The sequence below is a fragment of the Polypterus senegalus genome, chromosome 12, assembly GCF_016835505.1.
Source record: "Polypterus senegalus isolate Bchr_013 chromosome 12, ASM1683550v1, whole genome shotgun sequence".
Taxonomy (NCBI): Eukaryota; Metazoa; Chordata; class Cladistia; order Polypteriformes; family Polypteridae; genus Polypterus; species Polypterus senegalus.
The window spans coordinates 85,107,283-85,128,773 of NC_053165.1; the positions used below are offsets into that span (position 1 = coordinate 85,107,283).

General features: G+C 44.0%; 1 protein-coding gene across 3 annotated transcripts in view; it reads left to right on the forward strand.

Moving 5' to 3' along the window:
• arnt2 (aryl-hydrocarbon receptor nuclear translocator 2) overlaps positions 1–21,491 on the forward strand; it is a 209,194-nt gene that overhangs the window by 29,086 nt on the left and 158,617 nt on the right. For 2 of the 3 annotated variants that reach the window (XM_039772743.1, XM_039772745.1), the window contains exons 4-5: positions 8,913–9,126; positions 12,601–12,814. In XM_039772743.1, coding sequence (XP_039628677.1) covers positions 8,913–9,126; positions 12,601–12,814 — 428 coding nt within the window. The remainder of the gene's footprint in view (positions 1–8,912; positions 9,127–12,600; positions 12,815–21,491) is intronic. The other variant, XM_039772744.1, reaches the window with a different exon arrangement.

The window sequence follows — 21,491 nt, forward strand, 5'->3', positions numbered from 1 at the left end:
GTGTGTCTTCTGTGTAACCCCCCCATTATCGAGTAAAGGGCCGTTGCTCATATAAGTTAGCGCTGAAGGGATGTGAGTTATTTTTATGTTGGTGCTTTTTAATTCGGTACTGCAAATTGCACAATTCAATGCACTGATTCAAACAAAAAATGCAAACAGCACATTTGTTTTTGTGTATTGACTCTAAACATCCAAACTCGCTAGTCATTAAATTTATTTTGCAGGGACAAAACCAGATCAGGTATTCCTCTTAATATCCATCCATCTATTATCCAACCCGCTATATCCTAACTACAGGGTCACGGGGGTCTGCTGGAGCCAATCCCAGCCAGCACAGGGTGCAAGGCAGGAAACAAACTCCAGGCAGGGCACCAGCTCACCGCAGGGCACACACACACACACACCGAGCACTCACTAGGGACAATTTAGGATCACCAATGCACCTAACCTGCATGTCTTTGAACTGTGGAAGGAAACTGGCGCACCAGGAGGAAACCCACACAGACACGGGGAGAACATGCAGACTCCACGCAGGGAGGACCCGGGAAGCGAATCCGGGTCTCCTAACTGCGAGGCAGCAGCGCTACCACTGCGCCACCGTGCCACCCCCCTAATATTTTTATTATTATTATTTTTTGACTTTACAGTCTCAAGTCTAACAGTCTACCCCAATTTAAAAATGAATAAACACAAAATCAGGGACTTTAGCCATAGACACAACACTCACAAAATGTGTCACTCTTCTTTAAAAGTCCCACCCACCCGTCTTATCCCTTTACCTGCTTAAGGTGGGTTTCAAGTCCTCTGAGGTGTCCCTTCACTGTATCAGAGACAGATGAGAATAAGATGGATAGTGAAGGCACTATTTGATCCTAGAGTCTACATTAGTGATGTATGGAGGGAAATTCATTTGCTTCGCCAGCCGACACAGACCATGACGTCTCTGGTGCAAAACAGTAACAACAAAGTGCAAAATATTAAAGACGTAAAAGGCCCAGGGCTGTCCACACAAATAGATAGATAGATAGATAGATAGATATACATTTAAGGTATAGTGCACCCAATGAATTATTATCCCTACACCATAAGTGCTTGTTTTAATGGGCGAGGGTGAAGATGGGGGCTCCTTGAGGCTGCCGTGACCAGTCTGGTGAGTGAACTACGAACAATAAGGTGAAAAGCAGTAAAGTTAGTGCTGCCACCTAATGGTTAAATTAAGTATTGTACCCAATGTGCTGTTAAATTCTTGAAGGCACTTCAGATCTGAGGAGCCTTCTGCCCAACTTCTCACAGCAGATTGCTTTCTTGAGTACAATTTGAAGCCCCAAAGGAAACCAAAGTGGAGATTAAAATTTGTATATTAAGTTAAATAAACAACTAGGCATGTGAATTTTAGGCTCATCTGAATGAATTAGCAAATTGTAATGTGGGGCACTCAATTATCAAAGAAATGTCCCATTGACTCAAAAACCTTTGAAATTCATAAGTGAGTTAAAAATGAAGCTGCACTCACACGGCTCTTTGTGCAGACCAAAGACTCCATTAAAGTGCTGCGCTCTTCTTCTCATTTATAAATGTCCACCGTGTGCATTGTTCAATTTCTCATCAGACTGGCTCATGTTTCATGTTAATTAGCAACTTACTTTTGCATTTGCTGATGTTTCATCTCTTACATAAAATATTCATATTCATGTTTTGTTTATCATTAGGTTTATGAAATCCTGATTTTTATGTTCAAAGAATCCTGGTGCCCACCCATGTTTAAGATACAAAGCCATCAGTGCAGTAAGCTAAAGGAGCAACACTGGCCTCTAGTGGACACAAGGGTCACCACACTCCACACACTTAAACACAGAATACAGAAATGTCATTGTTTATAAATAAAGGGACAGTTGAATCATTGTGTGCATTCTACCCACAGATGAGATCAATTAGCATTGTTTATCATCGTTAAGTCTGAGTGACACATTTTATGAGTGTTGTGCTCATAGCTACACTCCATGATTTTTGATGATGCCCGTAACTCAGGATAGTGATTGAGCGTTTATTCATTTTTCAACTGGAATCGGCTATCAGGCTTGGGACTATAAAGTGAAAAAAAAACAGATAAATGTTAGGAAGAATACACGATCTGGAGCAAAGTAAACATAATGACTAGCAAGACGGGGTGTTTTGAGTCAATACACAAAATGAAAGCGCTTCCTTTTTGTTATTTGCATTGTTTGCTTGAATCAATACGTTAAAAAGTCAGTGGTACAATTCTCAGAATCAATGGAAAAAACGGCAATGTAAAAACGTATGGCCATTCAGCTTTAACTTATAAGTAGGCCTATATGAGCACCGGAAGAAGTGGGTTACACAAAAAAAAAAAATCAGAAATATAGTGCCTTTCACATTATCTACCTAAAATAGAGACCTCGGTATCTATCTATCTATCTATCTATCTATCTATCTATCTATCTATCTATCTATCTATCTATAGTGCCTTTCCTATCTATCTATCTCTCTATCTATCTCTCTATCTATCTATCTATCATATAGTGCCTTTCCTATCATTCTATAATAAAATACATTTCTTGTTTATTTATCTAAATTGTTAATCTTGCCTACTACGCTATCTATCTATTATATAGTGCCTTACACATCTAGAAGTGGCAAAGAACAGCCAGACTCTGGCAAACTATGAAATGAAGGAACCGCACAGCACTGAGTTAGGATTATAATACCAGGAAGGCCCAAAGGAAGGACAGGCACCCTGACCAGGATAATGGAAGGTTTCATACACGGCCAGGGGTCCACAATGGCAGGACTGGGACTCACCAGGAGCAGGTCATTCCCCCACACAGCAGGAGGCAGTGTTTCCTCAGGACTAAACTCAATCAGGGCACTCACAGGGCTGTATGGGAAATGGAGTCTGGAAACAAAAGCCTGTTGGGGTCTTTAGGGTCCACCAGAGGGCAATGTAGGGGGAGGACTGGCCTTGTTTCCCCACAACCCACAAGTGCTCCAAATTAATAGGACAACAGATTGGAAGCAATTCCCAGGTTGGGCTTAAAAGAAAGCCCACTGCCTCATTTGGGCTGAGTCTGAGGTCGGGAGGCAGTGGGCTACACTGTTGGAGGAGGAAGCAGGATTGTGTTGGGTGTGTTTTTGTTATTATCCCTGTGAAAAAGCTGTTGGGGCTCAATCAGACCTTTTATTGGAGTGGGGCATGACTGTGTCTGTGGTTTGGGGTTCTCTGGTGCCCTCTTGTGGTCAATCTATCAATTAATTAATCTATCTATTAAATTGCCTTTCTTGTAAATTTATCTAAAGTTTTAATCTTGCCTACTATGCTATCTATCTATCTATCTATCTATCTTTCCTATCTTGTTAATCTACCTCAATATTCAATCTTGCCTACTACACCATCTATCTATTTATCTATCCATCCCTATCGTGTCCTGTCTGATCCTATCCTTTCCAATGCCTTTCTTGTTAATCTATCTATCTATCTATCTATCTATCTATCTATCTATCTATCTATCTATCTATCTATCTATCTATCTATCTATCTATCTATCTATCTATTGTTAACTAACAAAAGGCAATTTGAAAATGATGTTGTAACCGCAGTGCAGAGAAGCAGACACAATACAGCACATTAATAGTGGCTGATGGGTAGTTCACACACACACACACACACACTTACACACACACTCAGTGCAGTGCTCTGTTGTTAGTTAATTCGAAGCCAAGAAAGGTCACATGAACATGACCGCTCCTCTGCTGGGCACCATTGTTGAACAACACGCCATAGTGAGGCTTCTTTGGGACTCGACAGAATGATGGACGCCAACCTTCTGAAGGGCTTGCTGGCTGTTGCACTCTGAGCCAATGAGTAGTTATCATGCGGTTTTCAGTGTTTATGTGCTTTAGTCCTCCGTCACCACCAATTCTTGTCTTTTTGTATAAACTCAGTTTTACAGCCCACCGTCTGCTTGTGACACACTAGAACAATTGTGACATTTCATAAGCCTCTTTAGGCGTTGCTGTTACACTCAGTTGTCATTTGACTGAATGTTACTCTGCCGGGCCTCCACTGACCTGTTTGAAATGGCTGTTGGCTGGGGGTCTCCTATACCCTTTATACTCACGTCATGATCATGCATTAAAAAAAAAACAAAAAATTACATTCATTGTGTTGGGTGTCCAACCACATTCAGTGCCAGCTCAGTCTGGCATCTTTCAAGTTCTGCCTCTGAAGCTGCACACACAGACAACTCTCAAGTACCAGCTTTCAATGGCAAATATGAAGATGTCACCGACCCTTTTAGAGTTGCAAGTTAGCACCGGGATTTGGGTGGTCACATGGAGGGTGACAGGATTCTCGCTAATTTGATTCTCTAACTGAATTCATTACCCATGAAAGAGTCACGCAGTTCTCGTTCATTTGATGTTCAGATTGTATCATTAACCACAGGCAGGTCACACCATTCTCAGTCATTTGGTCAGCAAACTGGGTCATTACCCGAGAACAAGTCACACAATTCTCGGTTCATTTAATTTAACAAACTCACTCGTTATGTAAGATGGATTCATTGGATTCACAAAATCATTACCCACGTACAAATCACATGATTCTCATTGATTTGATTCTCGAACTGAACCATAATCCTAAAAGGAATCCCACTATTCTTGTTGATTGAATTTGCAAAGTGAATCATTATCCGAGAAAAAGTCACATGAACCTCATTCATTTGGACCTCGGACCCAATTGTTACCTGAGAATGAATCACACAATTTTCATTCACAAACTGAATCGTTACATAAGAAGGAATCATGCAACTCCCATTCATTTGATTCGCAAAGTGAATTATTAACCACAAACAACTCTCACAGTTTTCGTTAATTTGACTCTCTAACTGAATCATTACCCATGAACGGGTCACACAGTCCTCATTAATTTGATTATTGAATGGAATCATCGCTCACAGATGGGTCAGGCAATTCTTGTTTTCCTGATTCTCAAAACTGAAATCATTACCCAAAAATGAGTTACACGATTCTGGTTCATCTGATTCTCAAACTGAGTCATTACCCGAGAATAAGTTACATGGTTCTCGTTCATTTGATTCTTGAACTTAATCTTTACCTGAAAACGAGTCACTCAATTCTCATTTATTTGATTCACAAACTAAGTCATTACCCGAGAACGAGTCTCACAATTCTCATTCGATTCACAAACTGAATCATTATCCAAGAAGGAATCACACAATTCACATTCGTTTGATTCACAAAATGAATCATTACCTAAGAATACATTTCTTATTTGTTTGATTTGCAAATGAAATCATTACAAGTTCTGGTTCACTTATGATTCTTTAACGTTTCATCTTATTTTAGTTCTACATTTAAACTATATTATCATGGTTTTTGCTTTCAATAATCCAAAGTCCTATGATATGAATAATCATGTTTAATATATAATTTATTGCATATATGAATTATTTGATAACTGCATATATTTCCAATACAATTCATTCCCTAAGGGGGCAAAAAGGAAAGATCATTTTTATTGCTGTCGTTCGCTGTTCTTATTGATGAATCAATCAAATCATAAAGTGAATTGAAATGCCCATCACTCGTTCTTATATTTTCCCTCCTTATGTACCCAAGTAATGAGAAAAGTGAGTTGGCAACTGTGAATTGTGGGCTTAGAGGTGGACTGTTGCCCACTTCTGGATTGTTACCCACCTTGTGCCAACTGTTACTTGGATAGGCTGTGACCCTGAAATGGGTTCAGTTTAAGAATTCTATGTTATGTTACAGATTGATTAGTGGCCCAGAAATTAAGAAAAAAAATAAAACCCATGCAGCATTATAATATAAATATAATTCATATAAAAGAAAAAAAAAATACATTGAAAAGTAACAAATATTGACATTACCACAGAGAAATATTTTTTCATTTAATGGGTGGTGACTCAGCAACTGCAAAATTCAGTGGAAAACCATAAAAATATTGAGGAATATTTAGAGAGAAACAGGGCGTTATATTCACATCTGTTGCACCTTGAAGCCATTAGCACTTGGATATCCTTCTCTCTCTTTTCTCTTTAATAAGCAGCCATGTCGTCTGAGCTTCTTTGCCGGGAATCTGCAGCCAGGCATCTAAACAAATGGCTGCCAGCTACACTCACCCTTACTGGAACAGCTGAAGTTATTCTGGTTCTCTCCTAATGCATGGGAACGGCTAATATATTCTAAGTCCAAGAAAATAACGTGACCCAGAGTTATGTGTCTGATTCGTTTGAAACCAAAAATTATTAAAAAATAGGAACATTGTAAGAAAAAAGGAAGGAAACAGAAGACAAGTTGGACTCGAACACCGGAGACCTGTTTAATCCCAATGCAAAGAAATGGCAAGTTGAACAAAATAATCTTAATGTCCCGTTTAAACAGCTCAAAAAATACCTTCTAATCAAGAGGGTCCAGTCAACTAATGAATGGTGACTTCCGGTTACCATATCAGTGTCATGAGGATGGTGTAATAATTCACCTTAATCAAAGGTTGCAACTTCTCTGTCATTCCTGCAGATGGCACATCACAAACATTTGTATAGTAAAATGCATTGCATTTGTCATTCCAGCAGATGGCACATCACAAACATTTTAGTAATAAAATGCATTGCATTTGTCATTCCAACAGATGGCACATCACAAACATTTTAGTAGTAAAATGCGTTGAAATTGTCATTCCAACAGATGGCACATCACAAACATTTGTATAGTAAAATGCATTGCATTTGTCATTCCAACAGATGGCACATCACAAACATTTTAGTAATAAAATGCATTGCATTTGTCATTCCAGCAGATGGCACATCACAAACATTTTAGTAATAAAATGCATTGCATTTGTCATTCCAACAGATGGCACATCACAAACATTTTAGTAGTAAAATGCGTTGAATTTGTCATTCCAGCAGATGGCACATCACAAACATTTTAGTAATAAAATGCATTGCATTTGTCATTCCAACAGATGGCACATCACAAACATTTTAGTAATAAAATGCATTGCATTTGTCATTCCAGCAGATGGCACATCACAAACATTTTAGTAATAAAATGCATTGCATTTGTCATTCCAACAGATGGCACATCACAAACATTTTAGTAGTAAAATGCGTTGAAATTGTCATTCCAACAGATGGCACATCACAAACATTTTAGTAATAAAATGCATTGCATTTGTCATTCCAACAGATGGCACATCACAAACATTTGTATAGTAAAATGCATTGCATTTGTCATTCCAACAGATGGTGCATCACAAACATTTATAGTAATAAAATGTATTACATTTCTCATTCCAACAGATATCCAATCACAGTTTGGTTCAGTGGTAGCGCTACTGCCTTGCAATAAGTTTATCATGGGTCAGATCCCGGGTTCTCCATGCATGGAGAGAACTTTAAGTAGTGAGAAAAGCGCTATATAATTGTAAAGAATTATTATTATTATTTAGTAATAAAATGCATTACATTTGTTATTCCAACAGATGGTGCATCACAGACATTAACACTGCTTTTTTGAATCCCATATGAAATTGAATATAACAGATATATGTGTATTGCATTTGTCAGTCCAACAGATGGTGCTTTGTAATGCACTGTACTAATGCATTTATTACCACAAATGTTTGTGATGCGCCATCTGTTGAAGTGACAAATGCAATACATTTTATTTGTACATGCATTTCAAAATGGCTTTCGATAGATGGTGCCCTGCAAGCATTAACCCTGAGGTCTACCATGATTACTTAAAGTTCAATCCGTCTTGCTTGAGTAGCACAGATAGTCTTTATATATAAAAGTGTTGTCCGTCTATAACACAATTACTTCCAAACTCCTTGGAATAGAACCTTGATCTGTGCCTTAACTGACAGCTGCTGACCTGATACGTGCTGGTGAAGCAAAAAATGTGGCTGGTGGCAACCTCTGTGAAGTTATCAGGGTTCACGTCTCTCCTGTGGCAGATTTCATTGGGAATCGGATTAAGAAGTGAACATGGGAGAGAGAAAAAGAAGAGTTGTGACATCTGCTAAGTGGGAAGCAAATTACAGAAACCAATTATGTGATAGGAAGAGGAGAATGACAGCTCCAACATCTGCTAAGCATCAAGCACATGTGGCACAGCAACCTGCTGGTACTCACATACTACTGGGGCTGGAACTTTGATCTTGGGAGGACTGGAAATAAGAACAATAGTAATAATAAAGCAAGTGTATTTCCTGCAGGTTAAAACTAGAAATAATAAAAACTGGCTGGTCAGTTAGCCTGGGGCAATATAGGTGGGCTGAGATGAAAGGTCATTAACAGGCCGGTATAGCCGGGAATGAAAGGGATAGGTTGGTAGAATTTAGGACGTACCGATCACCTGGGGGACAGTGGCAACTCGATCTGACACACTTTACCCAACACCATGAGCCAGAAGCTCTGCCAGCAACTGGGCATCCTGGCCAGTTGAACTTAGCAGATGGAGAAGCTGGAGCTGCAGAGCTGCCAGTCTCTCAGCTGTCTGCCTTCCTAGAGCGATGCTGCCAATGACATTCTCAGTCTCGAGACTCTCTGGAAGCTCATCAAAAGGGCCATGCAGGTCCATTTCAAGTCTCCACCTGTCATCCCACCGCTGACACCAGTGTAGTGCTAATGGACTCCCTGCTCATTCCATCTCTCCAATGCTTCCAGTCACATTCAAGTTAGTGCCGTCCATGTCTGAAATGTTTATGGCTTTTATTCACACTTTCTAATTTGAACTTAATCTTAGAAATAATGTAAAAAGATGCATTTTGTTTGCTGCCAAAGGTATGTTTTGTGAGTTGAAGTTGAGCCTGTGCCAGTTATTTTCCTTTTCTTAAATTGAAGGGAAAATCACAGTGAGATCGAAAGAAGACGCAGAAATAAGATGACTCAGTATATCACCGAGCTGTCCGACATGGTGCCAACCTGCAGCGCCCTGGCACGAAAGCCAGATAAGCTGACCATCCTGCGAATGGCCGTCTCCCACATGAAATCCATGAGAGGTACGGGGAATACGTCCACGGATGGGGCGTACAAGCCTTCCTTCTTAACGGAGCAGGTGAGCATTCACGATTTGATTACTGAGGCCTTCTCTGGTGTCGATGGGTTCTTTATTCTTTTTATGTTTTTATGAATTATGGGGTGTCACAAGAATGAACAGGAGACAAAAAAAGGTTTGGGGCAGCCATCCGTGTATAATTCCCTGGTTGCAGGAAGGATTACATTTTGAAGAGTTGTGTCTGGTTCAAAGTCCAAAACAGAACTGAAGACACGTGGCAAAGATGGCGGCTTTAAAGGTCTGGACCGGAAATGATGTCATTGGGACAGAAGGTGGCGTCATCTTGTGGGGTGCCTGAAACTGGAAGTGACATCATTGGGACAGGAAGTGGCGTCATCACAGGGCGTTGAAAACGGGAAGTGACGTCATTGGGACAGCAGGTGACATCATCACGGGGGCTGCCTGAACTGGAAGTGACGTCATTGGGACAGCAGGTGACATCACTACGGGGGAGGGGGGTTAAAACCGGAAGTGACATCATTGGGACAGGAAGTGGCATCATCACAGGGGCTGCCTGAACCGTAAGTGATGTCATCGGGACAGCAGGTGACATCATCACGGGGGTTGCCTAAACTGGAAGTGACATCATCGGGACAGCAGGTGATGTCATTGGGACAGGAGGTGATGTCATCACGGGGGCACCTGAGCTGGAAGTGACGTTATCACGGGCACCGGAACCAGAAGTAACATCATTGGGACAGGAAGTGATGTCATCACAGGCGCCAGAACCGTGTATAATTTCCCATGAATGATCTGCAGAGGATTGAGAGAAAAAGTCCCCTGGTCAGGCATGGAATTGTCACTATTTAGACCCTTTAGCTGCCTGCCATGCGCACATGTGTGACAGGGGGTATCTGGACCCCCTAGGTTTTGAATCGTGTTGTTGTTTCAATTGAAATCTTACTTTTGTTGTTGTGAATTATTTGTACCGATCTGAGGGTTGCCATGACTACCCTTTTAATGAATTGGGATTAGTAGTTGTGTTTAGTTGAAACGTGGTAATAACTTCCTGGTTAGAATTTGCAGATTTAGTCACTTTTAAATTAAAAACCCGGGTGAAGCCTGTAAATGCGTAAGACAATAAACGGAGCCAGGAATACAATTCATACTGCACGTCAGGCTTTCCACGATACGATAGTCCCATGATGTGAAATGTTCGGTATGTTCAGGGTTACTTATTATGAATCAAAAGACAAATGAAAATCAGTGCACAGATACCAAAGATTTAACCAAAGGTTTTGAAAAAATATATGTTTTTTATTAAAATAAAATATTCTTCAATAAATAGATAGATAGATAGATTGATACTTTATTAATACCAAGGGGAATATCTCAATATCTTAAACCTAAACATCTGCACAACATAAGACGTGTTAGATGTTGATTAGCTCAGTGTTTCCCAACCGCTGGTCTGTGAAGCGGCAGGCCGTGCCGTCATCTGAATGGTATAAATGTGGCCGGCCTGCCCTTTATAATAAACCCGGAAGCCCATGATGGAGTGAGCTCCTTGTTTCCCAACCCGGAAGGATGAACAAGCGTCATGAAGCGAGGGGCTCGAAACTCCAAGGGGGACCCAGAAGGGAGGGAGGATCGATGGTCGCTGATTGAGCGGCTCCCCAGAAGGGAGGGTGAAGTGTCCTTAAACTTGTGGCACAAAACTCCCAATTTCTTCGTGCTGCTTGCCCATAAGAGGGGTGAGTCTCGGTGCCTGATCCGCACCATCAATGCACCCCTGGTATTGTTGCAGGCTACCACAGCACAAGGCGTAGTGACTTTCACGTGAACGTTGACAGTCGCCGTATTGTGATCAGCGCTTAGCGGGCTAACGTCTTGTATGTCCTCGCAGTTGATCTCAGTTACAGACACTGAGCCTGTTCAGCCCCAGCCAGGACTTGGATGGGAGACCATCTAGGAAAAGCTTGGGTTGCTGCTGGAAGAGGTGCTGGTGTGGCCAGTAGTGGGCACTTACCCTGTGGTCTGAATGTGGACCCCAGGGGGCACTGTGCTGCAAAAATGGCACCATCCTTTGGATGAGACATGAAACCAGTGGTCCTGAGTCTCTGTGGTCTTAAAAGATTTTGAGGCTTACGTTGCTGCTGGATGAGGTGTTGGCATGGCCAGTAGGGGGCACTTACCCTGCCGTCCGAATGTGGATCCCAGTGCCCCCAAGTGCAGTGACGGGACACACTGTGCTGTACAAATGGCACCATCTTTTGGATGTGGCATAAAACCAGTGGCCCTGACTCTCTGTGGTCTTAAAAGATCCTGGGGCTTGGGTTGCTGCTAAAAGAGGTGCTGGCATGGCCAGCAGGGGGCACTTACCCTGTGCTCTGAACGTGGATCCCAGTGCAGCGATGGGGACACTGTGCTGCAAAAATGGCACCATCTTTTGGATGTGGCATAAAACTGGTGGTCCTGACTCTCTGTGGTCCCAGGTCTTGGGTTGCTGCTGGATGAGGTGTGTGGTGAGGCCAGCAGGGGGCACTTACCCTGTGGTCTGAATGTGGATCACAGTGTCCCCCAGTGCAGTGACGGGGACACCGTGATGTAAACATGGCGCAGTTCTTTGGATGAGACATTAAACCAGTGGTCCTGACTGTCTGTGGTCTTAAAAGATCGCGGGGCTGGGGTTGCTACTAGAAGAGGTGTTGGCATGGCCAGCAGGGGGCACATACCCTGCGCTCTGAATGTGGATCCCAGTGTATCGATGGGGACACTGTGCTGCAAAAATGGCGCTGTTCTTTGGATGAGACGTAAAACCAGTGGGCCTGACTCTCTGTGGTCTTAAAAGATCCTGAGGCTTGGGTTGCTGCTGGATGAGGTGTTGGCATGGCCAGCAGAGGGCACTTACCCTGTGATCTGAATGTGGATCCCAGTGCCCCCCTAGTGCAATGACGGGGACACACTGTGCTGTAAAAATTGGATGAGATGGTAAAACCGATGGTCCTGACTCTCTGCGGTCATAAAAAGGGCATCCTTTGTAAAGAGTAGGGTGGATTTCGATGTCCTGGCTAAATTGCCCACCACGGCCTGGTCATTCCGGCCCCCCAATCATTCCCTGTCTCTAATTGGCTATCTCTCTTTCACCACTTCACCACCTAACAGCTCATGTGTGGTGAGCATACTGGTATAAAAATCATCCTGGCAGATGCTGCACATTAGTGGTGGTTGAAGTGGCTCCCCACACACTGAAGCCCTTTGAATGGTGAGAAAGGCGCTATATAAATGTAAGGAATTCTTCTTCTTATTATTACGCCGTTACCGTTGCATCACAGTGAAGCTTCGTCGGACATGTCATGGCAGTTTGGTTGTACTGTGCCGTATCAAGCACCAGTTTTCCTTTCGGTGCACCACAGTGACTCCCAGAGAAGTGTACTGAAGCGGAGCGGATGCATCAGAGAGAGGACCGGGAGCTGCGCTCTCAGGACACACACCGGCTCAGCCCTCTCGTTGTCTTTTCTTTAATACTTTCAGGAGCTCAAGCATTTGATCTTGGAGGCGGCTGACGGCTTTCTCTTCGTGGTGGCGGCCGAGACGGGCAGAGTGATCTACGTGTCGGATTCCGTGACCCCCGTTCTCAATCATCCTCAGTCTGAATGGTTCGGGAGCACCCTGTACGAGCAGGTTCATCCAGATGATGTGGAGAAACTGCGAGAGCAGCTGAGCACCTCGGAAAACTCGATGACCGGTAGGCACATTTTGATTTTTTTTTTTTGTTTGGTATTCGCCACATCTGTGTTGACCTTGAAACAGCAGGCGGTCAGACGGGACTTCGTCGCCCCATTCGTGACGAACGGCTTCCTGCTCAGATGTCAGACGACACCGCTCTTTGTGGCACTTTCTGCAATTTTGGGGCGGACGCTCTTGACGCCGATGACCGCTTTGACGTCTCCGTTTCAAAGTTTCTCGTTGACGTCACCCTGGGTGCTTCTCTTGTCTTTGTTGGCTGATGTTGAATTTGTTTGTCACGTATAAATTCTTATGTGCGCGTCCCTTCAGCACAGTGACAATAACACACCGCCAGCAAAGCAAATACAAACACACAAACTATACATACATATATACATATATACTGCCACAAAAATGAAAGGACCCCTTTTGAATGAGAGTGTAGCATCAAGTCAATGACACTTCTGGTCAGTTAAGTGGCAGAGGGGCTTGTTCATCAGTTTCAGCTGCTTTGGTGCACTCGAGGGGCCACAATAAGAGAGACGACCCCCAAAACAGGAAGGAATGGCGTCACAGGTGGAGGGAGGCCACTGACATTTGTCCCTCCTCATCTGTTTTGTCACTCGTTTTGCATTTGGCTATGGCCAGTGTCACTACTGGTAGCATGAAGGTCATACCTGGACCCTACAGAGCTGGCACAGGTAGTCCAACTTCTCCAGGATGGCAGGCTCATCAATAGGTGGCATTGCTAGAAGGTTTGCTGCGTCTCCCAGCACAGTCTCAAGGGCATGGAGGAGATTCCAGGAGACAGACAGGCAGTTACTGTAGGAGAGCTGGACAGGGCCCCTCGTAGAAGATCCTTAACCCAGCTGCAGGGCCTTTGGGCAATGAGGAGGACCAGGATGAGCACTGACAGAGCCTACAAAATGACCTCCAGCAGGCAGGCAGGCAGGCCACTGGGGTGAATGTATCTGACCAAACAATCAGAAACATACTTCATGAGGGTGGCCTGGGGACCCAACGTCCTCTAGTGGGCACCATGGAGCTCGATTGTCATTTGCCATAGAATACCAGCACTGGCAGATCCACCACTGATGCCCTGTGCTTTTCACAGATGAGAGCAGGTTCACCCTTAGCACATGTGACAGACGTGAAAGGGTCTGGAGAAGGCGTGGAGAACATTATGCTGCCTGTGACATCGTTCAGCATGACCGGTCTGGTGGTGGGTCAGTGATGGTATATCTGGGGAGGCATATCCATAGAGGGACGCACAGTCCTCTACAGGCTAGGCAACGGTGGGCACCTTGACCGCCATTAGGTATTGGGATGAAATCCTTGGCCCCATCGTCAGACCCTATGCTGGTGCAGTCGCTCCTGGGTTCCTCCTGGTGCACAATAATGCCTGGCCTCCTCATGTGGCGAGAGGATGAAGGAATTGATACCACTGACTGGTCGGCCCCCCCACACTCACTTGCCTGACCGCAATCCAATGGGACACCTCTGGGTGGGACATTATGTTTGGGTCCATCAGACACCTCAGACTGTCCAGGAGCTCAGTGGTCCAGATCTCGGAGGAGATCCCCCAGGACCATCGTTTCATTAGGAAGTTGTGAGGCATGGAGGGGGGGGAGCATACAAACTACTGAGTACTATTTGGAGTTGCTGCAATGACATTTCTGCACAATGGAGAAGCCTGCCTGCCACTGCATCATCGTTTCACTTTCGGGGTGTCTTTAAGTTCAGCCCTCTCTCTGTCGGTTCATCATTTTCATTTCCATCCTCTCATTCCTCACACATCACCATATCAGTCCACTGCCAGCAGGATTTTTTTTCCCATTGAGACCTGATGGGTTCTCAAAGTGGTCCTTTCATTTGTTTCAGCAGTATGTATTTGTAGGAAGGCACGGTGGCGCAGTGGGTAGCGCTACTGCCTCACAGTTAGGAGACCCGGGTTCGCTTCCCGGGCCCTCCCTGTGTGGAGTTTGCATGTTCTTCCCGTGTCTCCATGGGTTTCCCCCACAGTCCAAAGACATGCAGTTTAGGTGAACTGACGATCCTAAATTGTCCCTGCTGTGTGTGTGTGCCCTGTGGTGGGCTGGCACCCTGCACAGAGTTTTTTCTTGCCCTGTGCTGGCTAGGATTGGCTCATGCAGACCCCCGTGACCCTGTAGTTGGGGTATAGTGAGTTGGATAATGGATGGAGATATATATATATATATATATATATATATAGTAGTTGTTTCAAGTAAAGAAGGGGCAAACAGGGGAAGAATTTTAGGGTGCCAACCCTATTCACTCTTAGTCTTTTTAAACAAAATGGCATAAAAGACAAAAGCAAAGCAGTTGCCACGTAAGGTGAGAGGCTGACATTATAATCGGGCTCTGTTGTCGAGTTGATGCATGTCATCTTTCTATTAAGTGATATCTCCTTCCTGGCTGTCGCCCTTATAAAGCCCTGGGACAGGAAGGGGCGGAGGCAGTTGCCCTCACTGGGTGTTTTCTCCACACTCTGGAGGAAGAAAATGACAAGAAAGTTAAGCAGCAGTGCCCCCTCTTGGGCCAGGGTGGTATCACATGACAATATAGTCTTCTCCTTTCTTTTTTCGTGCATCCTTAGAAAGTGCACATTGGGTTAGCAGAGGAATGTACATTGGCACAAAATGGGCATATGTGGATAATTATGCCCTCATCGGACTGGCAAGCCTTATGTGAATGCCCTGCTTCCTCACAACCTTGAAGTGGAGAAAGCAGGTGTGCCAACTTTGTGATTCACGGCTCTGTGGTGCAGACGGTGTGCAGTGTCACTGGCAGACGGCCATGTGCCAGTAGTTTCCTGCCGCTGCTTTTATTTTTGTTTTTAGATCTTCAGGTTTTTAAATACTGTTAATCATGCTCATCAGACATATCGCCATATGAATATCATTGGACTTACCATTGGGTGGCACAGTGGCACAGCACACTCATCAACTTGGCATTCAGGCCTGGTTCTTAGCTCGAGAGCTGCCTTCTGTGCCCAGTTGGCACCTTCTCATTCATTTGCCTTGAAGCATTACAGTGTCCTGTTTTCCTTTTTTGGTCAGCTGGCATCACTCATTTGTTTAAAGTGGCATCAGCCTAATAGCGGCAGCTAGCAGGTTAGCTTCTGGTTTCCAGTGACCCCAAATGGGAGAGCACCTGGAAAACAGATGGCTAATTGCATTCTATTGGATCTTTAATCAGCGACATTGGCAGCTACCACCAATACACACAGCGCTGGAAAATAAAAAAAAAAGAAAAAGAAGGTCGGCAGAGGGCGGCTTGGGCGCAGTTTATATAAATGACCACATGGTGGCGCTGTTCAATTAAAAATAATGAAAGCACCAAATGCCAGGCATAATGACACTGCAGCCCTACTCCTCAATAGTAAATGTGTGTGGGTTTGTTTTCATATTTATATAATATATTAAGCTTGTAATGTCACAAAAAGGAAAGGTTTTGCAGTTTCCAAAGCCCCCAAATCAGAACTAATGAATCTCAGGCATCTCCGTTTGTTTTCAACTTCATCATTACGTTCATTCTACAAACGGGGAGTTCAAAAATGAAGTATTGAGTTATCTGTGTGAATAAACTGGCTGTTGTTTGGAATTAAATGAACTGGACCCCTCCCTTACGTCTCCATTTTATAATTTACACGGGGGGGCACCGTTGCACAGATTGGCTTTAAACCCCAAGGACTAATTAGGCTAACGAGTCTGTCAGCTTCATTTGTCTTTTCGTGACTAGTCTCTTTATTTTAAATAGAAGAATTTCTGGCTGATGGGAATGATTTAGAAATTGGTGGAATGGCTTATAATATCATTGCCGTTGATGTGAAGTCAGTAATAATAACACAGATGGCATGAAATGGGCACGTGAGCCAGTTGTGAGCCTTCCTTCCTCTCTCTTCTCTTCTCACTGTCGGCACATTTTAAAAGGACGAACATCGAAAGTTGCGTTTTAGTTTCCACTCAAGCTCTTGACATTCTGGGGGCTCGTTCATTCCAACTGAGTACTTCATCCATTCGTCCCACCATTTTCAGCCATCAGGGTCATGTCTTTTCATTTGGCAGCCTACCCCAGGGGAGTGCCAGTCTTTTAGAATGCCAATTTCAAAATTGTTATTTAATCGAATGTACAGCTTTGAGATGTGAGAGGAAGAGGTGGAGTGCTTGGAATAATCACATCGATATGTGGAAGTGAGCAACTACAGGGGCTAGGCGGGGGCTTGAACCCACTGTGCCACTCTCCTAAAAACATGCAGATGTTAAACCTTGTTCTGTGTTTCATATTTTAAACACCTATGTGGAAGTAGACGACTGATTTTCAAGAAGTGACGTTTGCAGTGTGACCACAAGAGGGCACCAGAGAACCCCAAACCACAGACACAGTCATGCCCCACTCCAATAAAAGGTCTGATTGAGCCCCAACAGCTTTTTCACAGGGATAATAACAAAAACACACCCAACACAATCCTGCTTCCTCCTCCAACAGTGTAGCCCACTGCCTCCCGACCTCAGACTCAGCCCAAATGAGGCAGTGGGCTTTCTTTTAAGCCCAACCCGGGAATTGCTTCCAATCTGTTGTCCTATTTATTTGGAGCACTTGTGGGTCGTGGGGAAACAAGGCCAGTCCTCCCCCTACATTGCCCTCTGGTGGACCCTAAAGACCCCAACAGGCTTTTGTTTCCAGACTCCATTTCCCATACAGCCCTGTGAGTGCCCTGATTGAGTTTAGTCCTGAGGAAACACTGCCTCCTGCTGTGTGGGGGAATGACCTGCTCCTGGTGAGTCCCAGTCCTGCCATTGTGGACCCCTGGCCGTGTATGAAACCTTCCATTATCCTGGTCAGGGTGCCTGTCCTTCCTTCGGGCCATCCTGGCATTATAATCCTAACTCAGTGCTGTGCGGTTCCTTCATTTCATAGTTTGCCAGAGTCTGGCTGTTCTTTGCCACTTCTAGATGTGTAAGGCACTATATAATAGATAGATAGATAGCGTAGTAGGCAAGATTAACAATTTAGATAAATAAACAAGAAATGTATTTTATTATAGAATGATAGGATAGGCACTATATGATAGATAGATAGATAGATAGATAGGAAAGGCACTATATGATAGATAGATAGATAGATAGATAGATAGATAGATAGGTAGATATGAAAGGCACTATATGATAGATAGATAGATAGATAGATAGATAGATGGTGTAGTAGGCAAGATTAAATATGTGGAAATATTAACAAGAAATGTATTTTATTATAGATAGATAGGTAGATATGAAAGGCACTATATGATAGATAGATAGATAGATAGATAGATAGATAGATAGATAGATAGATAGGACAGGCATTATATAATAGATAGATAGATAAATAGATAGATGGATAGATAGATAGTGTAGTAGGCAAGATAAAAAATTGTAGATAAATTAACAAGAAATGTATTTTATTATAGATAGATATATAGATAGATCAATAGTCAGTGAGTCAGTCATTATCCAACCCACTATATACCAACACAGGGTCACGGGGTCTGCTGGAGCCAATCCCAGCCAGCATAGTGCACAAAGCAGGAACAAATCCACGGGCAGGGTGCCAGCCCACCGCAGGGCTAGATAGATAGTGCTTTATTTATTCCAAAATTCTAAAATTTAACTTTAAGAAATATTATAACAAACAAAAGCAACACCAAAAAGTACACCCAAGAATTACAAAAAGATGAAAACTTTTGACTTGGCCACTGACATTACACGTTAAGAGTGACACCGGAATGCAACTGAAATTGCAACGACATGTCCGGGACAGGAGTACTTTAACAAGTGAAGGATTAAAACCAGCAGACTTATAGAGAGATTGTCTAATCTAAACCATAATGTTTAAACAAGGAAGAGATGATAAGCAGAAGATTAATACAGAGATCATTAAATCTAAAATATAACGCTAAAACAAGCAGTGGTTCATAGCCAGAAGTTGAATAGAGAGAACATCAAACTCAAAACATAACCCAAAAACAAGCAAGGGGTTGTAACCAGAAGATTAATGAAGTGATCCTCAAGCCCAAAACAACACCCAGTTCTCCCAGTTCCAATTCCAGATGTTGCCAGCTCGCTAACACTTAAAGACTCCATTTTGCCTTTGACTTTGATTTCCAGATAGCGATTAGGTTTTGATGAAAGTCATTTCAGACTCTTTTGGTCCTTCACGTCGTTTCTTCCCTCAGTCACCCCCTTTGTTTGGTAAACAATAATAACCTTTTAGGAGAGAAATTGAAGTCGTCGTTGTTAAAGGGTTTGGCGCCATGGACTACCCACTTATAATTTCTTGTTGGTTTTCAGAAAAAAAAGAGTTCCTAAGGCTTGTCTCCACACATCTGTGTCAATGGTCCAAATGACAACTGTTCAGTTCTTGAGGACCGGTGGAGGTGGGTGGGGAGGCGGGGCCTGGTGACATCATGGCTCCTCTGGTTGGTTGAGATCTTCTGGGCTGAGGGCAGAACCCCATGGCACTTAGTTAAGTTTGCTGTGCCGCTCTCAACTACTGCCCCCTACCCTCCATTCAGTCAGACCCCAGAAGGGGCATCATGTATGTACTAAGAAACTAAACTGAATTGAACAGATTTGCTGTTCAGGTGATCCAGGGTCTTTAGGGTCCTGGTGCTTCATGGTTTGTGAGACATGGACTATCCAATGACCTGAGATGAAGACTGGACTCCTTCAGTGCTATGTCTCTTTAGAGGGTCCTTAGGTACCGCTGGGTTGACTTGGTGTTGAATGAGGCACATGACCTGCATTGTGAGGGAGCGTCAGTTACGGCACTATGGCCATGTAACGCGATTACCCGAGGGTGATCCGGCTCACAGGATCTTCATTGTTGATATTCCTAGAGGCTGGACCAGGCAGAGGGAACAGCTGGCGGCGGCAGATAGAGGGTCATTTCCGGACGTTGGGACACGGGACTGCCTGGGGGTTGCCAACCAGGATCCTAAGCTGTTTTGTCGTTTGTGGGTGTGGCAATGCGCTGTACTACCAGTACATGCTCCCCAACCTGACCTGACCTGATTGAGCGTTGAGGAGGAAAATGAATTTAAATGATTTGAACATAAGCCTGCCACATTACAAAAGTAGGGTTAGGGGTAGGCTTAGGGTTTGGGTCGCCCATGTAACACCTGGTTACGGTTATTTCCAGAGGGTGGGACAGGGCCGCGTGTTTGTTTGGAGGGGTTGCCAAACGGGATCCCAGGCTGTTTTGTTGTGGGTATGTTGATTGTGGCACCATGCTGTACCAGTGCATGACCCCCTACCTGACCTGACCTGATTGAATGTTGTTTTATGAGTGAGAAAATGAATTTAAATGATTTGAACATAAGCCTGCAACATTACAAAAGTAGGGTTAGGTGTTCGGCTTAGGGTCAGGCTTGGGATTAGGGTCACCCATATAACCCCTGGTTGCAGTTATTTCCAAACAGTGGGACTGGGCTGCGTGTCTGTCTGGAGGGGTTGCCAACCAGAATCCTGAACGGTTTTGTTGTGTGTGTGCTAGTTGTGGCACCGTGCTGTGCCAGTGCATATCCCCCCAACCTGACCTGAGCTGATTGAGTCTTGTTTCATGAATTTAAATGATTTTAACATAAGCCTGCCAAATTACAAAAGTGGGGTTAAATGTTAGGCTTAGGGTTAGGGCTAGGGAATATGTGCCTTACGGCCATGCCACATAACACCTGGTTGCGGTTATTTCCAGAGGGTGGGACAGGGCCGCGTGTTTGTTTGGAGGGTTTGCCAACCGGGATCCTGAGCTGTTTCATCGTGTGTTTCTTGGTTGTGACACCGTGCTGTACCAGTGCATGATCCCCCCAACCTGACCTGACCGGACTGAGTGTTGTTTCATGAGCGAGAAAATGAATTTAAATGATTTAAACATAAGCCTGCAACATTACAAAAGTAGGGTTAGGGTCGCCCATATAAAACCCGGTTTGCAGTTATTTCCAGAGGGTGGGACTGGACTGTGTGTCTGCTTTGCCAACCGGGATCCTGAGCTGTTTCATCGTGTGTTTGTTGGTTGTGACACCGTGCTGTACCAGTGGATGACCCCCAACCTGACCTGACCTGACTGAGTGTTGTTTCATGAGCGAGAAAATGAATTTAAATGATTTGAACATAAGCCTGCAACATTACAAAAATAGGGTTAGGCTTGGGGTTAGGGTCACCCATCTAACACCCGGTTGCAGTTATTTCCAGAGGGTGGGTCTTTGCTGTGTGTCTGTCTGGAGGGGTTGCCAACCGGATCCCGAGCTGTTTTGTCATGTGTGTGTTGGTTGTGGCACCATGCTGTACCAGTGCATGATCCCCCCAACCTGACCTGAGCTGATTGAGTCTTGTTTCATGAGCGAGAAAATGAATTTAAATGATTTGAACATAATCCTGCAACATTACAAAAATAGGGTTAGGCTTGGGGTTAGGGTTGCCCATATAACACCCGGTTGCAGTTATTTCCAGAGGGTGGGTCTGGACTGTGTGTCTGCTTTGCCAACCGGGATCCCGAGCTGTTTCATCGTGTGGTGGGATTGGCACCGTGCTGTACCAGTTCATACTCCCCAACCTGACCTGACCTGACCTGCGATCCACGCTTACAAGAAGGGTGCAGATTGCTGAGCCTTGCAGACAAACGAAAGACCCGTTCTGCTT